The sequence below is a fragment of the Sebastes umbrosus genome, chromosome 20, assembly GCF_015220745.1.
Source record: "Sebastes umbrosus isolate fSebUmb1 chromosome 20, fSebUmb1.pri, whole genome shotgun sequence".
Lineage (NCBI taxonomy): Eukaryota > Metazoa > Chordata > Actinopteri > Perciformes > Sebastidae > Sebastes > Sebastes umbrosus.
In genome coordinates, this window is record NC_051288.1 from 18,918,886 (window position 1) to 18,946,151 (window position 27,266).

Sequence of the window (27,266 nt, forward strand, 5' to 3'; positions counted from 1 at the left end):
GGGTGCGTACAGGGTAGCACATGGCACTGTCAGAGCAGGAGTTCACTTGCCATACAGGTTAGACTTGTAATGATACAAACAATTCAAAACAATACCTTGAAATGTATTGATATTCAATAAAAAATGTACGCAACATCAGGGCCAAGGATTTGTACTGTATCGCCCAGCTCTAATTGGGATGCATGTTCACCAAATAGCATCAATACCCAGGTCTCCCTGCTGCTGATTTTCTCTGTCAAAAATAATGTAAACATCCCACTAAGATCCATACTTGGTTTGGTTATCGTGTATTCCCGTGTGTCTTATTACATCTTACGCTGTTATTAGGATTTTCATGTCTTGCTCCTCTTGATATGACCGATAAATTCACTCGGCCTAAGGTCATTTATCACTTTGATGTCACCGGCTGGATGTGAAATGTCCTCCCTAAAAGAAGGAAAGGATTTTGACTTATTTGAAAGAGCAGTAAATTTTGCAGTGAGACTAAGACTTTCCATATCCATGTGTGTTTTTTTACTGCTATGTTTTATTGTTTGCCTGCCATAACACGCCGTGTGCATCTGTCATTCCAGTTTCTGCAAGACACTCTGGATGCTCTCTTCAACATCATGATGGAGAACTCTGACAGTGACACTTTTGATACTTTGGTGTTCGACGCCTTGGTAAGCAAGACTGAATTCATACCGGCAGAGGTTCTTGTCAGTGGGAATAAACACTTAGACGGCGCATTCGCAGCTCAGATGTAAATATAATATGGTGTCAAACCTTTCATATGCTAAACACTTCTCTTGACGGGCTCCTTTGCTCTGAGTGTCGGCCCTTCTGATTTCACAACTAAAAACCTGTTTGTGTGCAGCTGCCTGTTTCCTGTTTTAAAGCTGTAGCTCTAAACTATGACGGTAACAAATCCATTTGTTTTCGTGTTCACTTTGGCAAACATGTTCTGTGACGGGATGTTTTTATAAAGTATGCAGAGCACACACCTTAACTCCCCACAAGAATGTTGAGTGTGTGCCAGGGGTACGCCTCTGAGGAAAACGCCTCAACTGGGACGCCTACTTGCATCTCTGTTAAAGGGGACATAGCAGTGCTTGTGTACATACATTTGGGTATCTAGAGTGCCTACAAACTCCACAAACTGTGAAATAAGACAACCCAGTCAATCTTTTGTGGGCTGCCGAGATGCAGGCTCATTAGAATATACCGCCCACAGTTTGAGAACTACCTTTGCAAAGGTGCAACATATTTTTCTCGCAAGCCAATCAGAGCAGACTGAGCTTATTCGGGAGCCGTCTTAAAGAGACAGGCGCTAAAACGGAGCGTTTCAGAGAAAGGGTGAATACAGGTACATTCAGACAGACAGTATGAGAAAAAATAATGTGCTTTTTGAACATTAAAGCATGTAAACATGTTCTAGTAGAAACCCCAAATACAAGTATGAACCTGTAAATGAGCATGATATGCCTCCTTTAACACACCATGGCAGTGCAGTCCACAAGTATTTGGAGTTTCGCATATTTCCGTTGCTCTGGTTCTGTACTTCGTTACACTGTATTTGAAATAAAACAATGAATATGGGGCTTGAATTTTAGCTTTTATAAGCGGGATAATGCACAGCGAACCGGTCATTATTGTGAAATAAACCCGGGGTTATTTCACAATAATGACCCGCTATCTGTACGTTATCCCGCTTATTACACGGCTACTTACTTTAGAAATCAATAATTTGACTCAAAAACGGTCCGCCAGAGTCCAACATCAGAACTGTGTCCATAGCAACGGTCTGTTATACATAGCAACGGTCTGCTATAAAGAAATAACAGACCGCAGAACTCCGTGATTGACCAATCAGAATCAAGTATTCAACAAAGCCGTGTAATAATATGATATAATACATTTTCGGTTATAAAATAGTTGTACTTCATACAGTTTAAGTTAACGGTGTGGATGTGAACTCTCTCGAACACCAAAGTCAGAACTTTATCATCAGTCATTGTCTGAGTTTTCATCCCGCGTGCTAGATTACGGAGCCAAAACAATAGAAAATGTGTTTCCTATTGTTTGTAAATAAGAGCCGGGCTCATCATTTACAGAGGGAAGTGCAAACACACTGAATCTTATGTGATATCACTGCTGCATTAATCTGCATGAATTTGTAGCGCCGTGGTAGCATTTCATTCATGATTGTCGAACATTAAAGGTCTCATTTTACTGCAAGACGGAGCACGAAGAAGGCGAAAAGAAATGAGCTTTTGTCGTGTATTAAATCAAGTATTAATAGCCGAAGAGTTGACAATGTATCTGACAGAATCCTATCTACCATGCCATCGTCTAACACCATGGGTGACATCTCAAAAGAGTAGTTTCATGGTAGGAAGTGTCTTGTCTGTGGTCCGAGATTATCTGCTGGTTGGCGAATTGAAAGAAAATGGCTTTCTGCTCAAATGCAATCTTGTATAATTTCCCAATCTATTTCAGCATATTGAGTAAGACGGGCAGTTTTTCCTGCTCTCCATTACGAGCCGTGTGGTTTACATTTTAATGAATACGTCTCTGTTCTCTGACAGGTGTTCATAATTGGGCTTATAGCTGACAGAAAGTTCCAGCACTTTAACCCTGTCCTGGAGACCTACATCCGGAAGCATTTCAGTGCCACGCTGGCATACACGTGAGTTGATCACCCTCTGCACAAATAGATCAAGGACATTTATAAATGATGTCCCATTCTGTGATTAGCAGGTTTAACAGACTCTATATTATTATTGTGTTTGAAGGAAGCTGACCAAAGTCCTGAAGAACTACGTGGACAACGCCGAGAAGCTGACAGAGCAGCTGCTGAAGGCCATGAAGGCTCTGGAGTACATCTTCAAGTTCATCGTCCGCTCCAGAGTGCTCTTTAACCAGTAGGTCCTGATGCACACATAATATGTACACACTGTGATATGTGATTACAATGCGGATACATATATTTTCTAGGGCTGTCGATCGATTAAAATAGTTAATCGCGATTAATCGCACAGCTCTTCAAAATGGACCTTAAAGGGAGAGAATTCAAAGTGAATGGTCTTGATGGTGAGGTGGTGATTAATACGGATGTGTTTATAATCGGCTGCGGAGATGTTAAATGGATGATAATGTTGAGCCTCGGAATGAAGCTGTTGGCGGCTGAGGGGCTGATGTATGATCCCGGTCTAATTGAGTGTGCAGAGTTTGATTGGTTTTCCGTCCGATGTCTAGAGGACGCTTCGTCCTTTACCTCACATGTCGGACTACGGCACTTCTCTTGTAGGGCTGTCCGTGTTCACGGTGTGCGTCAAGTGCTTTTTTTGTCACAGGATAACCCACAGCGACCGTAAAGTGGACCTCCTGTCTGCGTTCTGTTGTTTGTTGAAGCACTTTTCTTGGGTTGGTCGCCACTATCAGCTCTGTCTGGCTATTGTTAGAGCTAGAAATACTTCTAAACTGCAAAGCTGCGTTTGTTTGAAGCCTTTCACTCTGACTAGAAGGTGCCAAGGCTACATCAGCACGTGTTCAGGCTTTTCATCGCGAGCGCCACTGGAACATTTTTTTCCCGAAATGGCAGAGGAGATACTCTAATCACACACTTTTCCCCCCCTGTGACTCGAGGCCGGTGTGGCTGTCAGCGGCTCACTCTGCTCCTCGGTGCTGCAGGTGAGGAGCAGCTTTAAGTAATTGTTGTTGTGGGAGCCCTAAGACGGATGCCTCTAATCCCATGATTTCTGTAAGCCCTCAACAGTGACGATCCTGGGCCGTGTAATACCTGCTGCCCCGTGAGAGATTGTGGCACCGCAAAACCCACCTCTCTGGAAGAAAGCCAGGGGAATCTGATGCGCTGGAGCAATCCAAACACTTCACCCCTCTTTGACCCGCCTCCCTCTGCTTCACTGTTTTAACAATATCTCACACATTTTTTTAATTTATTAAATCGGAGTGGTCGACACACTTAATTACCTCGCGGGGAGCACCATGTGGCTCATTTACAGTTAATACCCAGTTTGTGGAGATTTATGGGCTCTGCAAGTGGGATACAATGCATTTGCATTTTTGGGGGATTATGGAGGAAGCCCTGCTTTGTGTCCCCGTTCACTTCTTTCTGCAATTGTTCTGTGCTCATTGGCTTTTAGTCGCTGCAGTCGCTGGGCAGCATTTGCTCCACATAACCAAACCAGCAGAAGACATTATTAGAAATGTTTAAAAAGTGTCATCACTGAACCCTTACATGACATTTGCTTTCTGTATAGCATTCGAGGAGTCATTAGCATAGATCATTAATTTTTCTGATTCGTGTTTCCACATGACAGCAGGCAGGTGCTTCAGGGTCTTGTCATGTTGTTTTTAAATGCTAATCTGGCTGGCAGCAAGAGTGATGTCTGTGGCTCTGATCCAATAATATTTGCATTGATAACACACGCGGGCCATTCTGCCGGCTGCTTTTAATGATTTAACGGGGAAGCATCAAACTCTTGCTGTTTCCACTGCGGGCGGGGCTGTTTACACTGGGATGAAACAAACAACAGCCTTGTGATCATCTGCCAATGTAATTCTCTACTTCATCTCCTCCCAGGCTCTACGAGAACAAAGGAGAGGCCGACTTCATGGAGTCCTTGAGGAACCTTTTCACATCCTTTAATGACATGATGAACAGTAATTCAGAGAACACTGGCATGGTGAAGGTAGGCTGACTCTCACGCAAGTCCAACTGCACACTATCGCTCAAACTCAGTGCCAAGAAATATGTAGCTGCTGCTGCTGCGAGAATAGTAAATAACTGCTGCTGTGTGAATAGTAAATAAATCTGCTGTGATTAGAGATGCATCTGTCTTGTTAGATGTAAACTAATACAGCAGCTTATTGGACATTAATATTAGGCCTCTGCTCGTTGACGGTCTTTATGTTCTGTATTATCTGCTTTCTTTACCTTTTGTCGCATCTCTTTGTGCAGATTTTCCTGATCTTTACTCTAATTTTCTCTCCGTGTGACCTTGTTAGGGCTGCACATGAAATAAAATGTGTTTATTAAAGAGCATCTTAAATAGGTGCTTAAAGGAATAGTTCAGTATTTTGGGAAATACGCTTATTTACTTCAGAGTTAAAGCCGTTACACACCGGTGGTGGTGTTTTTTGTGCAATTAATTTGCATGCCAAGATATTTTTTGAACTGTTGTTTTTGTCATAAATAGTTTCACACAGAACGCAAATATTATGGGCGAAAAAACTGCATACTTTTTTTGATTTTACTGAGCTTTTGCACCACGAGTAAAGGCATCAACCAATCATATTGTAAGGAACAGTTTGAGTTACGCCTATATTTATAAAACAGCAACACGGAGCCTCCGTAGTCTGAACCAAGATGGCAAACTTTATTACTCCTTCAACTTTGACAAAGGCAGAACAGACCAGATCCACTCCTTCCTTTCACAATAAAAGACATATAATATTCGTAGGCGAGTATTTCACATTTTCGCATCGTTTATTCGTCACGCCCCCGATGTGTAAAGGCCTTTAGAGTTTTTTCTGTAGGATAAATATGAAGCTAAAGCCAGCATCCAGTAAGTATATTTCCCCAAAAAGTTGAACTATTCCCTGAAGATCAGAGCTCAGTCTGGAACCGCAATACTTTTTAAGTACGGACCGAAATGCATCTGCAGCGACAAAAATCAAAAACTGAATTACTCGATGGTGTTCTGTGCGGCCCTAATCTTTCTGATTTCTCTTGCATCCACACATGTATGTATGTCGTGTTGTTTTCTCTTGTCTGTCTTTACTTCTATATGTGTGTTTGTGTTTTTCCTCTCCCTCCATTTCACTCTGACCTTGACTGTCCTGTGGTCTGGGGCTCCTCTGGCCTTCTGCTCTTTAGCTGCTCCTTAAGGTATTTATTTCACTGCCTTGCTCCTTGTGCCTTTAAGCTCTCTCCATTGTGTTTGCATTTCATTGTCCTTGACCCCAAACTCAGTGACTCCAGATTTGCAACAAACTCACAAGCATATATTTTCCTGCAGATGCACTCAAAACCTGCCGATGTGCACACACACACACACACACACACCTATGCTTTTTAGAGATAACATAATCACAATGTACGTGCACCTTGGCACACCTACAGTAGATCCATGTGCACGCTCAACCATAGGCGAGGCTCAGGAGTCAATTAGGAGTCAGTTGCTGTGTAATTGGGTGAGATATTAGCTTTACTGTCAGTAAATTAAAAACTGATCTTGAGGAACGGGCACGAAAGCGAGGAATGCTGGGTTTCTTCCCAAGTCCGCCCTTGTGAAAGCACTGTGACAGGTGGGAGCTAATGAGCAGTCCCATCATACCGCAAGTCTGAATCCTGATGAACATCTGGACAGAGCGACTGAAGTGCAGGAGAAAACTTTGATAAATTGATAAATAATTCAGTACTTCCCTTCTCAGTGTGTGACACTGATTGTGTTTCATTTCAATCGAGTCAAAGCATTCATTCTTAATTGTGTCATTCATAATGACTCGCACTAAAACACACGAATAAATGCATGATCCTGGTGACTGTGAGGCGCACACGGGAACAAGAGCAGGAGACACAACTCCTCTGAGACTCGTCGTGACACTTCACACAACACATCCCTGCGCAACAGGTGCGAATTAAGTTGCTGCTGAGAACAAAGTAAAACAGAGACATTCTGTTAAAATGGCTTCTTCAAGGGGTAAACAGATGCAGTTGAGCAGAGCCAGGGTTGCTAACTGAATCAAAGTCAAACAGCACCTTTTGAAATCCAAGTTTCAGTCTCCCCAACTCTTTCTGTCTGCAGAGGAAGGTGAAGGTTTTGAGTTACGCATAAGCACTAAAAATATATATTTAAATGAGAGTGTATTGAAGCAGGATTTTATTTGGAGGTCAGGACTATTCACAGTGTTCCTCTGAATTCAGTCTCTGCCTCTGCGTTCAGAAATATGTTCCTCAGACAGGATTGCTAACAGAAGTTTTGTTCACTGAACTTAGTAACTCTCTCCTTTTGAACCTAATTACCTTTCATACATTTTCAGAAATAAACCAGGCACAATAACAAACGGGGGGATTGTAGCGCTACATCTGTATGGCTAATCAACCTCTGTGAAGACAGGCTGGCACTGCTGCTAATTTGCACAGATGCTGTATAAACACCCCAACCCGCCTTGGCCGGCGTTTAGCGGCAGGCAGTTAGAGAGGGAAGTTTCAGCTTGCTTAATCATTCGCATTATTAATGGATGGCTCTGAAATCAGCCACTGGGCGCACGCACTTGATGTCTTTATTATAGTATAGATGGGTAAATAGTAGATCGTATCTGGCTGTATCTATCGTGGTATCATGACAGAGCGATCAGAGATAGGTCTCGGTTTATAAATAAACCGAGACCTAAAGTCTTAACCCCACCCCGTGCCCTCAAATATATTAAGATACAATAGGAAGGAGGCTGCTTTATGGTCTATTTGACTCTAAATGGGACCATAATTTACTAAATGAACATCACGCTGTATTGAAGAAGACTTGAAACTAGTGATTGAGACCATAAACTCATGTTTACAATGTTTACTGAGGTAATAAATCAAGTGAGAAGTAGGCTCATTTCTCATAGACTTCTATACAATCAGACTTCTTTTTGCAACCAGAGGAGTCGCCCCCTGTTGGCTATTAGAAATAATGCAAGTTTAAGGCACTTCAGCATTGGCTTCACTTTTCAGAACTGGAGGTAGCCCAATGCCCACAGAAGGCAAAATGTGTAGTACAGCATGTATGTTACTGAGAGGCACACTGTTTTCATTAGTGAAACAGAAAAGGACGACACAGAATCAGACACATTTACACTTAACAACTACACACAATTCCCTCCGTACTTGTGTAGCGTACAAAATCAATCCATGACTGAACTAATTATTAACATAGAGCTGAAAATGATTTAATGGTTTCTTTTATTTTCCTGGTTAAGGGTGCTGCACTGAAGTACGTTCCCACCATCGTCAATGATGTCAAGCTGGTGTTTGATCCAAAGGAACTGAGGTAATTTCACATGATCCATTGCATTTTCTTATGCTCTGTTGTTGTTGTTGCAAAGACACCTGCAGTACACGGTTATAATTTGAGGGGAAATTATTCAATGGTAGAGGTGAACTGCACTCTCTGGTAACTATTTTATGTACTTTTTTTCGCATCTTTCTGTGAGTTTCACAGGCAGCACATTAAAGCAAATGTTTACAGAAATGTTCAAATTGGACTTAAATGGTGTTTTTGCCAGAGAATGAAAGGAGGAATCTTAATTGCTTTTGTTTTGCGAAGCGTCCGCTTGAATTCAAATTTCATGTTTATATGAATGCCTAACAAGCTGATGGGATATTGTGCCGCTGTAAAGACTTAGAAGCACCATTTATTTGTTTTTTTTGTCTGGCTCTCTCTACCTTTAGGCTGGTTTTACATTCAGTAGCTGTACTGTGATGGACAGCAGTTAAACACGCTCCGGTTGCCTTGGAAACCTACTGACAGCTCCACTCAAGTGTCCGTTTCAGTTAACGTCGTCTACCGTGAATGTCATCTGCCACAGCTTAATGCTCGTCTTAATAATAAACGATTTATGAACGACAACGTTACTGTGGTACTAAATCACATATTTATAACGTTGAATAAAATGGAAAAGAAAACTCTTACATTATAGAAATTAATGTGCTGTAACTTTCAAATGACTAAACTTTACTTTCATATAATTTTTGTGTTCCAAAACTGCATTCGTGACAAATGCCTCATGGGTGTGCCCTTGATTTTCTGCCCCATTTGAATGACTTTAATCTGTTACGCTATAAGGCACAAAAACAAAAAAAGAATGGCCTCATTTATGGAGTGATATATTTACGAATAAGCTTTTCTAATGTATTCAGTGAAATACTTTTAAGCTGCAGATTAATCTTTAAAAACACATATTTTGTTCATGTTTTGCTTAAACATTTTATCACATGTTAATATTTAGTTCAGATGAATATATTCATACGTGAGTCGCGCTGATTTTGTCCTAATTATGTCATAAAGAAATATGCATCCTGTACACAGACAGTTAAATCAATAGGAAGGAAATCAGCAGATCGCTTCTGACCAGGAGTCTAAACTACTCGTGTTTTATTCCTTCTGTTGAAAGTCAGAAGAGAGGTTGAATTTAATGGAAGTCTGTGAAAATTGGCACAAAATAATGTCATCCTTAATCAAAAGCTTTACATGTTGGATCAAACAAGGAGAAATGAATACACTTTAATGAAATAAAACCAGTACATTTTCACGCAGCGAAAAGCCATTTATTTGATGATGAGGCGGTTGTTTATACCATCATCTAGTTACTAAATTAATCAAAAAAAAAGATGAGACGAGTTGCTGACAGGATCTGTCCACCTCCGCATCCTGTGTTGTCGCACATTATTTCAACAAATATTTTACCATCCAAAACAAAACTTGGCTCTTGGATTTATTTTTATGTCGGCTGGCACAAGTAAGTGCCACTACATGTCGGTATTTTCCCAGACCTTGAAATGTGCTTTGCCTGTTCATTTGCAAGCACTCAGCGAGGAGCCTCTTCCATTTGTACCTGGGCAGCAGCCATTCTCACAGCAGATTCTGGACCACCAATCCCTGCCCCTGGCCTCGGCTCCACTCCACCTCTAGCACAGCCACAGTGAAGGGGGCTCTTTTGTCAGAGGTGGAAGATAGTCTGTCAGCTCATCCATTCTGTCTACCGTGCACCGTTTCTCTGTTCAGCTCTCACAGCTTCCTAGAGTGATTTTTTTTTCTTTTTACTCACCTTCCTTCTCGATTTAATTCAGTACTTCCTTCTGTGTGACACTGATTGTGTTTCATTTCAATCGAGTCAAAGCATTCATTCTTAATTGTGTCATTCATAATGACTCGCACTAAAATTTGGTGATTTAAAAAATAATTGACTGATGACTTCCCCGTACCTCCTCCCTATACTTTGCAGCCAAAGGAACCATATCAAGCTGTATGGTGAAGTGCAGTAAAACACACAAACTGGCACATTTATGGGCTTGGAGAGACAGTTTGGACTGCTATCGGGAGATGTTGATTGAATTATTGGGTCACACCTGTCCTGGTTGACAGCTCCAATAAAGTTAATAATATATAGTATTTGTGCTGGAGGCCACATAACAAGCACAATGCTGCATCTTTTCTGTAGTTTGAGAGAAAACGACATGAGAAAAGCTTTTTGATTTCAGCTTTAATTCTGAAAGCCTTGGTCCTTACGAACCATTCACTTACCTATAAATTACTGTCAAAGGTGGCATCAGCTGTTCCTGTTGTTAGGGCAAACCTAGCTGAGCGGCCGAGCTCTGGGCGACTAAATTGAAGCCTTAGGGGCGTTGGGGGTGTTTCATCCCCTGCCAGAACCTTTTCCTCTCCTCCTTGAGCCTCAGCTTGCCAGCATAACAAGCACCTGGCCCCTTCATCGAGGAGAAAACTGTCAGCCTTATGTGTGCGCGTGAATGCAGATTTATCTTTCAGGCTCTGAATTGTCGAATGCTCATAGTCTATGATCTTGCTGAGCTATGCGAAAAAATGAATCCTCATTCTAAAAAAAATATTTAGTTGAATATAATGCATTGGTATACAAGGCTGCATAAAACTAGAAATCCTTTAGGACAGCAGTGTGAGTGAAACAGATGCAACATTTAAAGTATGCTGAAGCTATTGGAGGTGAAGGTCGCACTCACCCACGCAGGTGTTTTCACTTAGTTGGGCTGATGAGACTCCTCTCAGGACTGTGTGGGTGTAATGGACATCATCTCTGACTTGACTGACAGTTTTGTTGAACTTGTTGGGAAACGTTTATCATTTCAAGTATATGAAGTCAGTGTCAGTCATCAGCACATGGGGCCAGTTGCATAAAAGTAGACCTAGTCTTTGTCTTAAATATAACTTTAAGTCAGACTTGCTATATATACACTTAGATTTAGTGATTAGTGGTCAATAATAAAACTTTTAAGCTTGGCAGTTGACAGTTTACGTCAGAATATCTCTGGTAACAAGCTGTCCTCAGAGTTCATCCCAGGTTATTCCTCTGGGTCAGTTGACAAATCTCTATTGTCTCACGCTATATATTGTCATATCCTCTAACCCTAGCAAGAACATCTGAAAAGTACCTGTGTGGGTGTGTGCAGGGCCTTTAATTGCCTTTTTGGATGATTGCTCGTGATGGGAAGCAGTCAGCCAGCCCAAGATGCCTGATCAGTCTGACCTTTTGTCTTTATTGTCCTCCTCCTGTCTCCACAGCAAGCTGTTCACCGAGTTCATCCTAAAGGTCCCTCTGGGTCGCCTGGTGAAACAGAAGCTAGACTGTCTGATTGACATTGTCCACAGCGATCTCTTTACTCATCACGGTGAGAGCACACACACACACACACACACACACAAACTGTACTCACAGTTCTTCAGTGCATGCACCTTCACTCACGGTGCAGTAATATAGGCAATCACACACACCACCTGCCTCCTTCCTGCGAGCTCTGTGTGAGCCCACAGTAAAGGTCATTGGTGAAGCGTAGTGGAAATCCCTCTTGTTATCTAAGAGAGTTAAGCAACGTCACTGTTAAAATCACTGGGACTGGTCTCTATTAGAAATAGGGCTGTCAATCGATTCAAATATTTAATCGCGATTAATCACATGATTGTCCATAGTTAATCACGATTAATCGCACATTTTTCATCTGTTCAATATGTACCTTATAGGGAGATTTGTCAAGTATTTAATACTCTTATCAACACAGGAGTGGGCAAATATGCTTGCTTTAGGCAACTGTGTGTATTTATTATTGACTATGACTTGCCCCAAACTGCATGTGATTATCATAAAGTGGGCATGTCTGTAAAGGGGAGACTCGTGGATACCCATAGAACCCATTTTCATTCACACATCTTGAGGTCAGAGGTCAAGGGACACCTTTAAAAATGGCCATGCCAGTTTTTCCTCGCTGAAATTTAGCGTTGGTTTTGAACGTTATTTAGCCTCCTTCGCGAGTAGGCAGTACGACATGGTTGGTACCAATGGATTCCTATGGTTTTTTAGTTTCATATGATACCAGTATCTTCACACTAGCATTAAAACTGAGCCCGCTACACCCTCCAAAAGATCATTTGCATTAATGTGTTAACTTTGACAGCCCTAATTAGAATATTGATATTCACATGTACCCAGTTTTCCAGTCTCAGCTGCTCCTTTCCTCTCTGATTTACTATTTAATCCTTTTTTCTTTAAAGTGTGTTTATCCCATCATTTCTGTTCTTGTTTCCTTTTACCACCCCAACAACACTTTCATAGTACACATGAGCACCATGCTATTTTATTTGACCATATTGTAGTAATGTCAAATATGAAGGGCAGGGATGTAGAGATGGTTAATGATGTCCAGTCTCTGCAGCCAGGCTAGCCTGCGGCGTCCTGCAGACAGGCTCCTGCTGCAGTGACGGTCGAGGGCCAAGCATTTTGCTAGAGGCGGCAGTCCTCTGAGGCCATGTTAGGTTAGGTCCTGATTTAGAGACAAACACATTCACACACACACACACACACACACACACACACATACTGTTCAGTGGTGGTAAATTAAATGCAAAGTTCCCTAACCAAATGAAATAGCAACAGTGATTTAATGTGGCTGGCAGGGACAACGCGCGCCTCAGAGCGGTCGGCGTAGCGTAAAAAAGAGTGGACAACAATTAACCACTTGCACGGCTGCTCGCCGCCTCCGTCATCAGCACAAAGAAATTCTGAAATGGAATTTGGACAGGGTGTGATGGCACGTTTGTGCTAATGAATACACAGTGTAAATGTCTCTGCCTTCAGCTTAATGATGCAGTCCTTTCATACTTTAGCCACATAAAATTGTGTGATTGGTGGTTTGGCCAGTTTAGTGAGTAACTATTGAAGGGCAGTGCTCAGTGTGTGGTGCTCCAGTCATTACTATTGATCTGTTGGTGTAATTGTGGACCGCCAAGCCTCCCCGATGCTTGTGAATGGCCTGCTGATTAGCCGGTGGACTCGTTGCTGTGATGCAGATATAGGCTACCCCGCCGCTCGGTTTTCTCACAACGGCTTCACGCACCGGTGCTTTCGACATCTCCTGCAGCCTATTAAGCGCATGCACGTTTTTTAAACTGTGCAAAACCAGTCATGGAGAAGGCTTAACTGCCAAGTAAAATGGTCCTTTCACATCCGTATCAAGCTGAGTTCCACTTTGGAGATGTTTTATTGCAGATAATGACCACTGCGATGAGCAAATGACTCAGTCAGGCGGTTTTTAAAGGTGGTCTAATCAGCTGTAGTAAGTGCACATGCTCTTTGGAGCCGTTGTTAGATGCATCCTGATCCCCCAGGTGGTCCCTGAAAGGTTCCCTAGCTAGCCAATCCCAAAGTGAAATGTACTGGAATACTCGGGAGCAAATGAACGCCCAGCAAGAGGCAACCAATCTACTCAACGTGGAGTTTCTAAGCTCATCACACGCTCATCAATATGCATTGAATGTGTTCACTGCTGGAAGTGTTTTCTTTCCTGTAGGCTGCACAGTGATTAACATATTAACTGTTTCTGTGTAAGAGCTCATCTTAAATGAGTATTTTTCAGTCCCCGATGGGCTTATTTCTGTTTTAAAATGAAGACTTTTTGACAATGAGACGACATCCCTTTTTTCCATGGGTTTCATATATACGTTTGAAATTGAAATGCTGTGTGTTGAATGTGATTGGTATGCATACGCAAGTCCCTGCTGCAGATGGAAACTTAATGAACTCAGAAAAGAGGGAAGTTTTCTCTGTCTTTTTTTTTATTTTGGAGGCACAACGTTGTGTCACCTTCACTGTTTATGATGTAAAAGAGAGCGGGACGGGCGCATAAATCACTTGCAAATGGGCTCATTGGAAGAGAACAAATATGTCAGCTGCTCTCCTGGTCTGTGTTAAAGGGGGGGAAATCACTGTAGCGTCTAAAATCTGTTTGCGCCGGAAGTTTGAGGAGAGCGCTCATGGCCCAGCTTGATAGTTCCACTCTGCTTGTCCCGCTCCCGCCCCACCACTAGTGTATGTGTGTGTGTGCATTTATATGTACGCTCACACGTCCATTTATGCGTCAGTGTGTGTATTTGAGTGTGGAGGACGCACAAAGGGAATGAAGGCCCTGTAAAAACAAGGTATTAAACACTCCACACAATGTGAGACGCCCTCAGATAGATTTGCTTTTGTGTTCAACCCCTGGAAGATTACGAAGCACATGTACATAAAAACACACAGTTTGGCTTTAAGCTGTATCAGGCGGATTGCTAAAAATATGTGCAGTGCAGACATGGTTGTCACGTTGTGTCAGGGCTAGCTAACACGTGACAAGGCAAACTCTTAACATCCATAATATTCTTTTTCAGGTATTTACCGGTGAAAGTTTTATGTGAACAATAGCTGTATCGTAGAGCAGCCTGTACACAACACTGCCATCAGACATCAGAGGCAATTCACTGATGATTTGTGGAGCTTTTTCAGATGTTTAGTCAGAGCATTTGTCCATGCTCTTAACTCAGTCACTGAGGAGGACTAGGGTTGTTGTTAATGGGACTTTAGGGGGTGGCAGAGTCAATAGGTTCAATGCTTTGGTCCAATGTCAAATATCTTGACAACCATTGAATGGATTGGGATAAATCCTACTGACTGTGAGCTTTCATTTAGCACCACCAACGGGACTAAATTTCCACTTTTCCAACACTTAAGTTCCTGAAAGGATATTGCGAGAAGTGATGGTTGGATTTCCATGTAATTTGCAACGGATAATCAGAATTATTTTATTAGAAAGATGAGAAATACTCTTGTTTTGATGACCTCCTGCTCTGTAGCAACACACTCGGGCCATGTTCCTTACACAAGACACTCCAAAATGTACAAAAAAGATTGCCATGACATTTGCTGAACACAATCACGCTCCCTGAAGAGTGAGCCCTTTTTGTGATTTAGATGTCAGCTCAACCTTTCATCTTGTGCCACCCATTTGCCGTTGTATGTAATATGTCTCACAAGGATTACTGTGTAATTGAGTGAGCAATTTAATGATCCTCAGAGGGTAAGCCTTGTGTATTTTGGTCGCTGTTACCTTTCCTATTACTTGCCTGTAATTGAAAAATAATTACAGGCAAGCTCCTACTTGAAGATGTTATATTAACAAAATATGGGGTCCAAATGATAAATCATAGTTTGGCAATTTGCAAGTTGTTGCAAAAGTCAGTTAATTTCTTACAAACATCTCCCACTTGTTCTTGAAGCCTTTTGAGTTTTTTTTTTCACACAAACACTTTTGCAGCAACTTGCAAATTGCCAAACTATGATTTATCATTTGGACCCCATATTTTGTTAACATAACATCTTCAAGTAGGAGCTTGCCCGTAATTATTTTTGAATTAGGATTATTAAAAGCCATTTAAAAGGAGTCCAGCTATGTGAGATTTCCTAGATTGCTACAAACAGAATCAGAGTGTAATTGAAGCACTAATCAATGCCATGAGTCATTCAAAATGAAATTTCAAAAGTCTTTTATTTGTTAAATTGCTAATTACTACGCAATTTATTCATTACACTTTTATTACAGAGCTTCATCGTGGTCTCTGTGTGGAGCTCTGGTTTATAGTTAATACCAGTAATCCAGACAGAAAAATAGAAACAGCTCCTGAAGACATGAAGACATTCACCTCAGTCAAAGATGCTGTTCTGTTTTTTTGTCGGTGCATATTGGGATGAAAGCATCGGCTTTCCTTTCTTCGTCTACCTTGGTGGGAATCAATCCATACATAAAACACTGAAAGGATTCATATCTAATACCTCTGGGTATCGTTTATGAAGAGGTCACCGTAGTTCGTGCTATTCATTATGCGTTACATTCTGCTGTTTAGCATTCGGCCTTCAGCAGTATTGACATTTGGGAAAGCTTTATACTGTATATATGTGTGTGTGTGTATGTTGTGTTTTATTTAGTCCCAGTTGCTTGTTAAAGCTGTAACATTATCTGTGAAGTAGAGAGATGGTATTGATTGTGAATTGAAATCCATTGCTGGGTGGCCCTTTAGAGCTGCGGTTTCTCTCCACCTTGTCGTTATAAAGATTGGTATTTGAAGAGTGCTGTTGTTCCTGTAGTCTGCCGCTGCATTGGTGATGATTTCACTCAGTGTACTGCTTTTTTTTGTTCTTTTATATAATTTAAAGTTGTATTGAATTTTCTAAAAAATGAATATCCAACACACACACACACAACAAAAAAACAGGCAGGTAACTAAACCGACACAGATAAGAGAAAGGAAGTTATATGGTTACAATAATGTGGTGGGAATTAGTGCAATTATAGACGTACTGCACCAAACCATCAGATTCCTGTCAAGGTTAAGTTGCTCTCTCCGGATATTAATCCTCTAAAGCTGTTCTTAAATCATATCATTTTTTCCAGTTCAATCTTCCCAGCATCTTTTCACATGCAACAATTCCAATCATTTGTTCCCAACAGAATTTCAGTGTAAGTTTAAGGCTCTTAACAACATCTTAGAATCAAGCGAGCACTACACTAAATGCAAATTTACTCAACTGCACCACTACATTTTTATCCCCGAGGAGACATAACTTTGGTGATCTTTGATTCTAACAATATAAACAGAACATTTCTCCACAAGGGAGAGACTATGGGACATTCCCATAATGCATGCATGTATGTACCGTGTTCTGTTTTACATTTCCAGCACAAACTGACTTTAATTAGACTCATTTTATTGAGTCTTGTAGGGGTGTAATAATATCTATGAAGTATTTTATATTGAATAAATTTGCCTGTGGCTTCTCTGATATATTCCCCATTGCTGGAAAGAATCCTCTACAACCCAGGTCTTTACAACCATTGCTATTTACCCAAGGACATATCTCATACCACTGTGGTGCTTTATGAAACGTTATTGGTAGTTGTAGGTCATACTCTATTGGGGTTTTTTCCTTGACGGAAGTGAACTTTCCATTTAACAGAATGTCTAATTTGTAAATATTTCAAAAGATGGCTTAGTCGCTCCAGATTGAACCCTTTTGTTCTTGTTCTTTTCTTTTAATATGACATTTATCATCATCATTACATCAGTACATCAATAGTACATCAATACTTTGCCCTTGTGAGAAGTGTTAGACTGCATTTAGAGGTGTTAACGTCTTTATTTTCCTTTCTTGCAGCGAGGTTATCAGTTTATATTCTCTCCACAAATCTGAAAGTTATTCACTTAACCTCCTAACCGATACTCCGCATATTTTTATTGAACCAACCTAACTCCAGTATTTGTCCCTGGGCTTTAAATGTGAACCCACCACACACATACACAAATGCCACTAAGATTGAAATCAGAAGGTTTAATAAAAAATATGATAATTTGGTGGCAGACTGCCTCAGGTTTACCTCCCATGAGAATACTCTCTGGCTTATCTCTGCTGTCCTCCATGTCCAATCGCCAACCAAATTCTCTTCCCTCTGCATATGGAAATTCACTGTTTGATGTTTTTTGCGTGAACATCAGCCGAAATCTTCTGGTTGATTTTTTGTTGTGTTGAATTAGTTGTAACTGTTAAGAAAGTTGTTGTTGTTCCGCTGCCTTTACTTGCCATTTTAGATGCAAAGAGGACATAAAGAAAGGAATCATTCTGTCATCTATACCCCTCGGAAAACAGTTTTATTAAACATGTTCATACTTTATCTTTTCAAAATTACAAGGTTTGACATTTAGTAAAACTACTGCTGTTACCCGCTGGGGCAGTAAGAGGTTAGCTGCTTTGATTAAGGGCACCACGTCAATGGACAATACTGGAGAGGGATCAATATGGCCCGATTGTTCACGCTGGTGTTGAGATATACAGTCATTAGTTGAGGTGTCGTCTCGCTAGGTGATTATTTCTTTTCTTACCTGATATTTCAAGCAAGGTTTTTGATCGGTTGTAGGCCTGTCATGATGACTAATTTTGTTACGATATATATTTCCAAATAATAATTGTGATAAACAATATTATTGTCATTTTAAGACCATTTTATGCCACCAATATAATGGTAATATAATAGCATAATAATGCAAGAACACCCTTTTAAAGAGCAATTCATTTTTAATTCTTAAGAATATTCAGACATTGGAATGTGAAAAAAAAATAATATTAAAATATTCTAAATAAATAAAACATAATTGAGATAATACCACACAACTCCAAGGGATTTTGTAATATTTTGCCACATTCAGTTTAATTAATAAATTAATTCTGTATATTTTTTTAATTTAATCCTCCGAGCTGCGAGGAAACCATTAACAAGCTGCATGCATCTTCATCGAGAAGTGTGTCGAGAGCATATGCTGCAGTGCCTTGTGTGATCCATCATCTGCTCCGAGTGTTGATCAGTATTGTAAACGTGTGTATTTTGCTGGTTGTCCCCGCAGATTGCCGCGAGATCCTCCTGCCGCTGATGACGGACCAGCTGAAGTTCCACCTGGAGAAGCGAGAGGAGCCGAAGGCTTGCTGCCAGCTGCTTAGTGACATCCTGGAGGTGCTCTACAGGAAGGATGTGGTGAGGAACACAACTCTCCAGCTTTGTGTACTTTTATTTCCCTCTGGGATAAACAGTAGCGCAACAAGAGGATCCAGGAGTCCCTCCATAAAGATGAAGCATGTTTTCGACTGTGGTTATTTTACTGAACAGCTACTAATCAGTGTGCTGTTCTTGATTTATTTTATTGCCTTGCATGCCCTGAAAGGAGCACATTTTACAGCACTGTTAATTTACTAACCTGTAGAGTTGGTGCTGAGCTAGTAAACCAATCACAGAGCCTGGTATGCAGCCAGTATAAAATCACTTTTATACCATTACAACTTCCCAGAGCCCAAGGTGACATCTTCAAATTGCTTGTTTCGTCCAACCAACAGTCCAAACGCCCAAAACTCTCAGTTTACAATTACATAAAACTTGAGAAAAGCAGCAAATTTTCACATCTGACATTTTTTCCTTGATAAATACCTAAAGGATCGTTCACATGCCACGTTTTTTTTCCGCCCTTAAATCCATTGTTGTCAATGTAGACGTGTGGAAGTGTTCCTAAGCGCCTATTTTTCAAGGCGCGATTGGTGCGTTCTGAGATAATTAACTTTTCTAACACAGCAACGTGCACCGCATGTTACGTGATGACGAACAACCAATCACAGCCGGCAGATATCTTTTCTTTCTTATATCTGTCCCACGGATTATTTTATTTGCTTCACCCTTTCTGTCCAAGGATGTTACAACATCCGGTTGAAAGGTCAGCCAAACTGACACACACAAATCGAGCAGTATCCATTTATCTTTGTATTGACTTTGCTTAGTTTAGTCAGTGAGGCTTACTGCTAAATTACAGCAGGTTTTGGTTGCTTAGTACCGGCAGGCGCAACCTACCAAGTACCTTGGATAAAAGGATGAAAGCGGCGTTTTTAGACGCAACATGTGCCCCTTAAATAACTGTAGAATTACATTCTGCAGATCAACTAATGGATTAATCGCTTTGTTTCGTTCCTGAAATTGATTTTCACTGTTTTTCACTCAGTCCACATCCCTCACTCTCTGGCATCAGTCTCAGACCTCACATGCACACGATAACACACACACACACATACACCCAAACACTCAGCTGCTTCACGAGTGCGTTTCATCCTCTTCCATGCCCAGACACCTGATGTCCTCCCTCAGGCCCTCTCAGACTCCCCTCACCATTGATCACCGCGGCCTGGCCTCCCACACTCCACTCTGCCAGGGATTATCTCCCACTTGCTCTCCGTATCACACTCCTTCTTTCTTCCTGCCTCCTCTCTCTGCCTCACTCTCTCTTTCATACCTTGTGATTGTGTGAATGTTTGTGTACGTGCACACACCCGCGTGCACGAGTTCTTCAACCGCAGAAAGAGAGCTGTGTAAATTATTGAAAGTTTAGGTTGACGCTGCAGAGCTCGGTCTGCTTGGAATATTCCCCCCACAGACAGACAGGCAGAGACAGCGAGAAACTCACTAATAAGCAAATCCATGGAAAATCATCCCACTTATGACAACGGTAAAACTGCCCCATGGGTGTTTCCCCCTCCAAAAGCTAGGATTCACAATATATAAATAATTTTGTCTGCATCAGTCATATTTGTCTCTTAGCACAAAATATCCTCAAAGTATCTGCAGAGTTTCAAGTTTTTGAAGAGCAGTATTAACATTTGTCATATCTATTTATGAAGACAAACACATTATTTGTTGTGTCACCAAAAAGCAGTAAAGAAGTCACAGTTGTTTTAGTTAGAAGGAGGTCTCAAAAAACTATGTGTATTTCTTGAAATTAAAGGAGGAAAACCTTTAAACAGTGTCAGGAAATTAGCTTTTTAGCAGTTATTGGTAACAGGCCTGTCACGATAATTACGTTAGACTTATCCTATGAGATATGGACATGACCTTGATCATTTTTGCTGACCTTGATATTGCCCGTTCTGTTTACAAGTATGTTTGTTTACATAAGAATGTCACCTATATGATGCCAGAATAAACAGCAGGGTTTTCCCTACAATTGTAAGACTTAGGCGTAGTGCAGACATTGCACATTTTTGTTAACAGAGCCCGAGAATCCATTTTTTTTTTCTTGTTTTGGCTGTGTAGTATATTTTATTTAGGATATTTTAATATTTTTTTTCACATTTAAATTTCAATGTCTGAATATTTTTAAGAATTAAAAGTTCATTACTGTTTTAAAGTATTATTATGCTATTATATTATCATTATATCAGTGGAATAAAATGGTCTTGAAATGACCAGTAATATCGTTTAACACAATTATAACAAAAACATAAATAACAAAACAAAAGTAGTCATCGTGACAGGCCTAATTGGTAATGCACCTTGATTTTTTTTTTTGGTCCTTATTCTATGGTGATGTATTTTTCTTATTTGAGCCAATAACTGACCAAATGTACATGACGAGCTTTGACCAACAGCCTCTACAAAATTGGGTTTTAGGGTCAATTTTCACTGGCACTCAACAATCAGTCACTCAAAATCTATTGTAAAACAGATGGAGCCACCGATTTTGAAATGTAAGAAGTTAATAACTGTATTTTTTGCAGGGTCCCACCCAGTGGCACGTGCAGGTCGTCATGGAGAAGCTGCTGAGGACCGTTAACCGGACAGTCATCTCCATGGGCCGCGAGTCCCCTCACATTGTAAGTTTGTCTGATTCTCTGCAACTATTTGCTGTATACCCACGACTAGCTCTCTTTCGATCTGTTTTTTTCTTCTCCTGGTTATCACACACATACAAACTCGTACACTTGTGCACGCACACTCCAATTTTCGAGGCCTGTGTACCACAACCAGCTTAACTCCCACAGGCCCACTGCAACTCCCAATTCCATTCCAAAGCTATCATTAAAGGTAAAGTCTACCTTGGCAGAAAGCTTTCACACAACCTCAATCTGAGGCTGCCTTTGATCTGCTCATATCTTTCTCCAGCCAGTTGTTTGTGTGCCGATCTCTCTGCGTGTGTGTTTGTTTTGCTGTTTCACGATTTTTTTTTTGTGTGTGTGTGTGTTTTGCCTGTTTGTTTGTCTGCTCCCTCTCTTATTAGAACATTGCTGATGCTCTGTGCCGTGCTGTAATCTAATCACACAAACCGTGCAGCCCTTCCACTGCCGTTAGCATCCCTCTCGCAATCATTCTCTCAGCTAGAGCTCGGCAGCAATTAATACACTTATCAGTCATGGTGTAAATATGCTCCCTGCCTTATTTCCGTTAGCAAAGCCTTCATCCATTTTTATGAGTCCAAAGAGTCCAATAAATGTCAACTTCTATATTAGCTGGGTCATGAATATCAACTCAGGTATTCTCTGACTCATTCCATTGTATCCTGTTGACGCTTGTATTCAATAGAGCTGCATGTAGCTTGCGATGTGACTTTGAAATGGAGACTTGGGTAATAAACATGTAGTTTTTATGCAAGATTTTATGATGAAGGAAAGTCCTCTGAGGGCACTTTTACAGCTCACTTAAATACAGAGTGATGAGAGAGACATTTTGTCCGGACTTCAAGCATGCATAGGAAGCTTTTGCCTTTATTTGATAGAGATAGTGATAGTGTTGAAAGGGGGAGAGAGAGGGGATGACATGCAGCAACAAAGGGCCACAGATTGGATTCAAACCCTGGGCCGCTGCAGCAAGGACTCAGCCTTTGGTACATGGGGCGCCCGCTTTACCAGGTGAGCTACAGGGGTGCCCCAACAGCGCTTCTTTTGAAAAGTAATTCGCCTTCAATTTAGCAAATCCTGCTTTATTTTTAACAGATATTTAACTAACATTAAATTGCATTTTTTAAAATGTCCTTGCGGAGCTCTGGTTTTTATTGTGCTGTTAAACAACCAGACAAAGCTGAATTTGTGGCTTCAACAACATGTTGAACATGCACCCAAAACAAAAAGTATAGTATAGTTTCCATCGCCAACCTACAGACGAGGAATCCAGAAGAATGTGGCTGAGAAACCTAAACTTGAAGAGACCACCATAAACCCTGTATGTGTACTCATTTCATTTAGTCGACAAAAAGCCAACGGAGGAAAACCCGACACAGCGTTGTAGCGTTTGTTTAATGACAGCCAGTTACTATTACTATTTTCTGTACTGTTTAAAATGTAAGGCAGTTTATGGCACGGAGTGCAGGGCAGCATTAGACTAAAATAGTTTAAGTACGGTATCTGTGTGTAGAAAAAAGACTAAACCTTGTTACTGTGGAAGTACTGATCTGCCTCAGAGCTTTTCAGATTGTTCATTGCTTCACCGTCTGTAGCAATAGAGTCAATAAAGTAGCTTAATATGCTAGTGTAGGTTATCTGAGACCACTTCTTCAGGTCGTCCTCCCATCCCTTGATAGTAGAAGGCAGAGGTATGATCACGTTATCCCGTTTGAGGTGTATTTGGTGATGTTCCCACATGTTTTACTATATTTTTTAATACAATCGCTCATTTACCATTACCATGGAAAATGCCAGTTTCGTTTCAGTGACACGACGTGCCGGAAGTTTCGCTCATAATTCACGCAATGCATCATGGGGGCTAGGTACAAGGTGGATATGATACTGTCTCGTTATATTGATACTGTTACTGGTTGGCGTAGCATCCTTTCTCCTCCTGCCTTGGGTTATTTATGGTGTGTGCACAGCACCCTCTCCATCTGGGGAGCAGCAGGAAACAGCATCACCTGTTTAAATGGACGCTTATTTGCTTTTATTACCCGTCACTGAGCCACACCAGCAGAGAGTGATTTAAAAACAGTACCCAGCGTTATCACACACTGATCATCCAGCGTTGTGTTTGTGTGTTACGTCTCTGTGTTATAAAGCGTCCTCAGCGCTCATCCTTCGTCCCCCTGTGTCTTGTCTTACTCATCTTCATTCTTCTCAGAGCAGGGTTTTTTTCTCTCGCTGGTATTTCAGCAATGCACCAAGCTAATCGCGTAAATGGGGAGCCCTCTGTTGTGTAACAGATCGCCGGCGTGCCTCGCGCTGCATAATGTAAAGCTAATGAAGCTGTGAGCTGAGCGAAGGCCTCCCTGCTGCCCCCGTCTCTCCCAGCCAGCTGCCTGGAGGGGGTCTAGGACTCCCACTGACTCTCCCTCTCTAGCTCTCCATTCTATTCATTGCTATGCCAGGGATACACTCTCAGGCGGGACGGTGGCGGTTGCAGACAGTTTGAAAAGTTGCATTTTGAAAAGAGGTCGTACACCGGTAGATATTTAGCGGCTCACCTTCTGCTCCTCTTTCACCGCAGTGGGTTTCTTTTAATCATGTATATTTCAGATATGGTACTCACCTACCACTTTATCTGAAAGGCTATCAACGCTCATGAAGGCAGCACACGACCGGCCTCCTCTCTGCTGTATTATACTAAGTGCATCCATTTCAGCAACTCCGCCCCGCCCCCTGTGGTGTAGGTGAAATGGCGTTCCCTGCTTCCAGCTGCGGCTGCTGAATGGCGCGAAAGCAGACGAGCCTCCTTTCTGGTTAATGAAACAGCTTTACTCATGACCTCCTTTGGCCTTTATCGAAACTATCTACTTGGTATACATGTGCTGCGGCTGCCCTCTACTTCACTTTTCTCCCCTATATATAGCTTGCTTCTATTGTCCCCACTGACCTCTCGCCTTTTGTCAGTGCCACTGTACTCGATTGCCTTGACATTTCCAAGTACCTGCATAATATTTAGCATCAGTGTGCAGAGTGTCCTTTTACCCAGTGGGAGTTCGAGGTCACATCAAAGCCTTGTCTTTTTTGGAAGGCTCTTTTACTCAAACACTATACATTATACAGTACTTAGGGACAGAAGCTGCATTTGAAGCAGCTCCCCAAAAATCCTTTCTTCATGATCAATAAGGTTGGTGCGAATTTTAACAGCTACGAGACCCAGTTATGCTGCTGGAAGTGTCGGAGCTTTCTAATCAGAGGGCTGTTGTTGCCGCCGCTGGGCACTGCTGCCTACTCTGCAGGCAGATTGCACGCCGCTGCTCAAACAACACCGCAGCCAACCACCGACCTTGTTCCACTGAGTGGCAGCCTCTTACATTTAGATTTATGCATTAATGTTCTACTCTGTCTCCAGCCTCTCTCCTCTTTTCTCTTCTCTTTCCTTTCTCCTCCTGGAGGTGGTGGACAAAGAATGTTGATGAGAATGATCACAGTGACGGCGTGGGGGCGTCGGTTTTGTTGTGTGTTTGTCGCCGCAGTGCTACGCCTGTTAGCGACTCACACGGCATATCGCTAACACATTTGCATCGTCGGACATCCCAGCAGGCTGGATCCTTTATATTCATGTCCACCCTCACGCAGGTTGAGATGAGTCCTTGTGAATACATTTACATTAGGATGGTAGCAGAAACATTTTTGGCTGTCCCTGCTGAAATTACCAAGTTCTACCTTTTATGCCCTTGAATTACATTTTCCTCAAGTTTGAAGCTGGATGAGCCCGGCAGATACTCACACAGTGAGGAAGCTGCAGCTGGAAAAAAAAATTCTTCTTTTAAAGGGGCTCTGTGTAAGAATCAGAAATTGCTTGTTAACAATGACATACGCACTACGTAGACGTGAGCGAGCATCGGACAAAACAGTGAGGCGACACACACGAGACTGAACGTGATTGACCGCTAAAACCACAATATCACTATATATTTCACATGCTTGGCGGTAATGTAAGCCTACCTGCCCAATAGGAATTTTGCCAGCTCTAAGTTCGTTTTGATACCCAAAACCAAACGAAGGTCCCTCTATGAATCGAAGGCCCGGCCGATGTTGATCCTAGTTTTCCCCTCGACGTCGGTCACATTCCTGTTTTGCAAGATGGGCTTCACTAGATATAACTTTTTTGTGCTTCCGTGGAGTTTCTGTTAGAGACTGAGTTTTGGTGGGGGCTGGTCGTCGACTCCATTTCTAACTGAACCTTTGCTATCGTTGCACACTGTTAGTCCTGTTGCAGAGCTGAAAATAAAGGCTCTCGTGATGTCATGACGTCACATTCGTTGGATTTTCCCCGAAAAAAAACATCCCACATTCTTCACATAAAAGCAGGCTGATAGAGGAAACCCAGAAAGTCGCGGAAGATCTCATTTTGTAGGTTAAGTTACAACCTGTTCACACATTAGCAATAAAAAACATTTATACGTGTAAAAACTTACATACAGTCCCCTTTAAACCAAACGAATGAAACAAACCGTGGTGTTTTTTGCTTGTTAACCACACTGACCTTTGCATATTTTGTTATGCATCGTCAGCAAGCACCTAAATGTCAAAATGAATAATATAGCATACCTAACAGACCTTAGGATATATTGGAAACATTGCTAGCTTTACCTTAATGTTGTCTAAACGACCTATTCAACTTCTCATAGCTGCTGTAGTTTTGAGGAATAACCGCCAACAGGTTGCGGTGATAGTTGGCCGCAGTGCTTCATGGTTATTTTGCCGATTTTCCTGCAGTGTGCAGAAGGACTGGAGTGGAAAGCTGCAGGGGAAGGACTTGTGCTATTGATTGACAGTATGGAGCTGACCGGCTATAGGGGGCCGGAGCTCGTTCTTTGCTGCATGCGTCTCACTGACTGAATATGTTGCCACATCTCTATGGCGCCTATTCAGATCCGAATCTTCTCCTGTATCTGTGGCTCTCTGTATCGCTCACTCTCTTTATCTCGGTCTTTATATCTGTTTCCGTCCACATATTTCTCTCAGCATCTCCTTGCTTCTCTCTAACTCTCTCCGCCTCTCTCTCTCTCTCTCTCTCTCTCCGGCTGGCCAGACTGCTGCAGAGCTCTTACAGAAAAGAAGCATAGTGAGATATGGCACTGAATCATAATGCCTCAAACGTGCACTTATCACTCACTCGCTGCACCTCTCCTCTCTCCTTTCCTTGTGCTGAAACTTTGACTGAGCGTCCTCTTGGGGTGTATCGACCCTGCGACAACTCATGTCAGACGTGTGCTCGTTGTCAAAGCTGTGCGAGAACCGCTGGGAACTCACGTGGCGACGCTCGTCACCTTCAAAACCGCAGAGGACTGCGGTTAAAGGGGTGTAAGAATGCGAGATGTGAAGCTGCACTGGGTTTCTTGTTTGTACCCTCAGTACTGTGTTGTAAACATACATCCGAGGGAAGCCCCGTGGAGATGGCCCTGCTACTGTACGGGTGAGAGGACGAGGGGGGGGCAGCGTTGCCCTCGAGCAATGATGGCTCCTGCAGCTTTATGCATCCATGTGAGGGTGACTCTGCTTCTCTGGGGCATTTACTCAGAGCTTTGTCCCCGGTTTACCTCGCGGTTTCACCTCATTGCTGGTCTGCGGCAACATGAAGCAGCCGCATGTACGCACACAAACGCATGGACGTGCCCAAAAGTCCACCGACGGCATTAAAGTAAGGATAGCGAGGGCAAGAACTGTGCTGTGAGTGTAAGCTTTGGATGTAAGGCAGGTTGGCTGCGTGCACCAGAAGCCCTTTGCTGCTTATCCCTCGGTTGTATTCTGCTCTCGTTTTGTGCCACCTCCACTACATCAAAGAGACGCGGGCCCAATTTCTAGGTGGATTTCCAACCTCACCTCCTGCTTTTCATCACATAAGATTGTCGAGTTGATTGGTTTGCATACAGAATTTTCAAACTAAGCCAAAGTGAAATCATAAATTA

At 42.0% G+C, this 27,266-nt stretch overlaps 1 protein-coding gene across 4 annotated transcripts in view; it reads left to right on the forward strand.

Annotated features, from left to right (window-relative positions):
* dock1 (dedicator of cytokinesis 1) overlaps positions 1 to 27,266 on the forward strand; it is a 213,360-nt gene that overhangs the window by 64,522 nt on the left and 121,572 nt on the right. For 2 of the 4 annotated variants that reach the window (XM_037753937.1, XM_037753939.1), the window contains exons 20-28: positions 573 to 662; positions 2,568 to 2,668; positions 2,775 to 2,903; positions 4,586 to 4,694; positions 5,882 to 5,893; positions 7,969 to 8,039; positions 11,304 to 11,410; positions 18,498 to 18,625; positions 21,184 to 21,279. In XM_037753937.1, the coding sequence (XP_037609865.1) occupies positions 573 to 662; positions 2,568 to 2,668; positions 2,775 to 2,903; positions 4,586 to 4,694; positions 5,882 to 5,893; positions 7,969 to 8,039; positions 11,304 to 11,410; positions 18,498 to 18,625; positions 21,184 to 21,279 (843 nt within the window). The remainder of the gene's footprint in view (positions 1 to 572; positions 663 to 2,567; positions 2,669 to 2,774; positions 2,904 to 4,585; positions 4,695 to 5,881; positions 5,894 to 7,968; positions 8,040 to 11,303; positions 11,411 to 18,497; positions 18,626 to 21,183; positions 21,280 to 27,266) is intronic. The other 2 variants (XM_037753938.1, XM_037753941.1) reach the window with 1 other exon arrangement.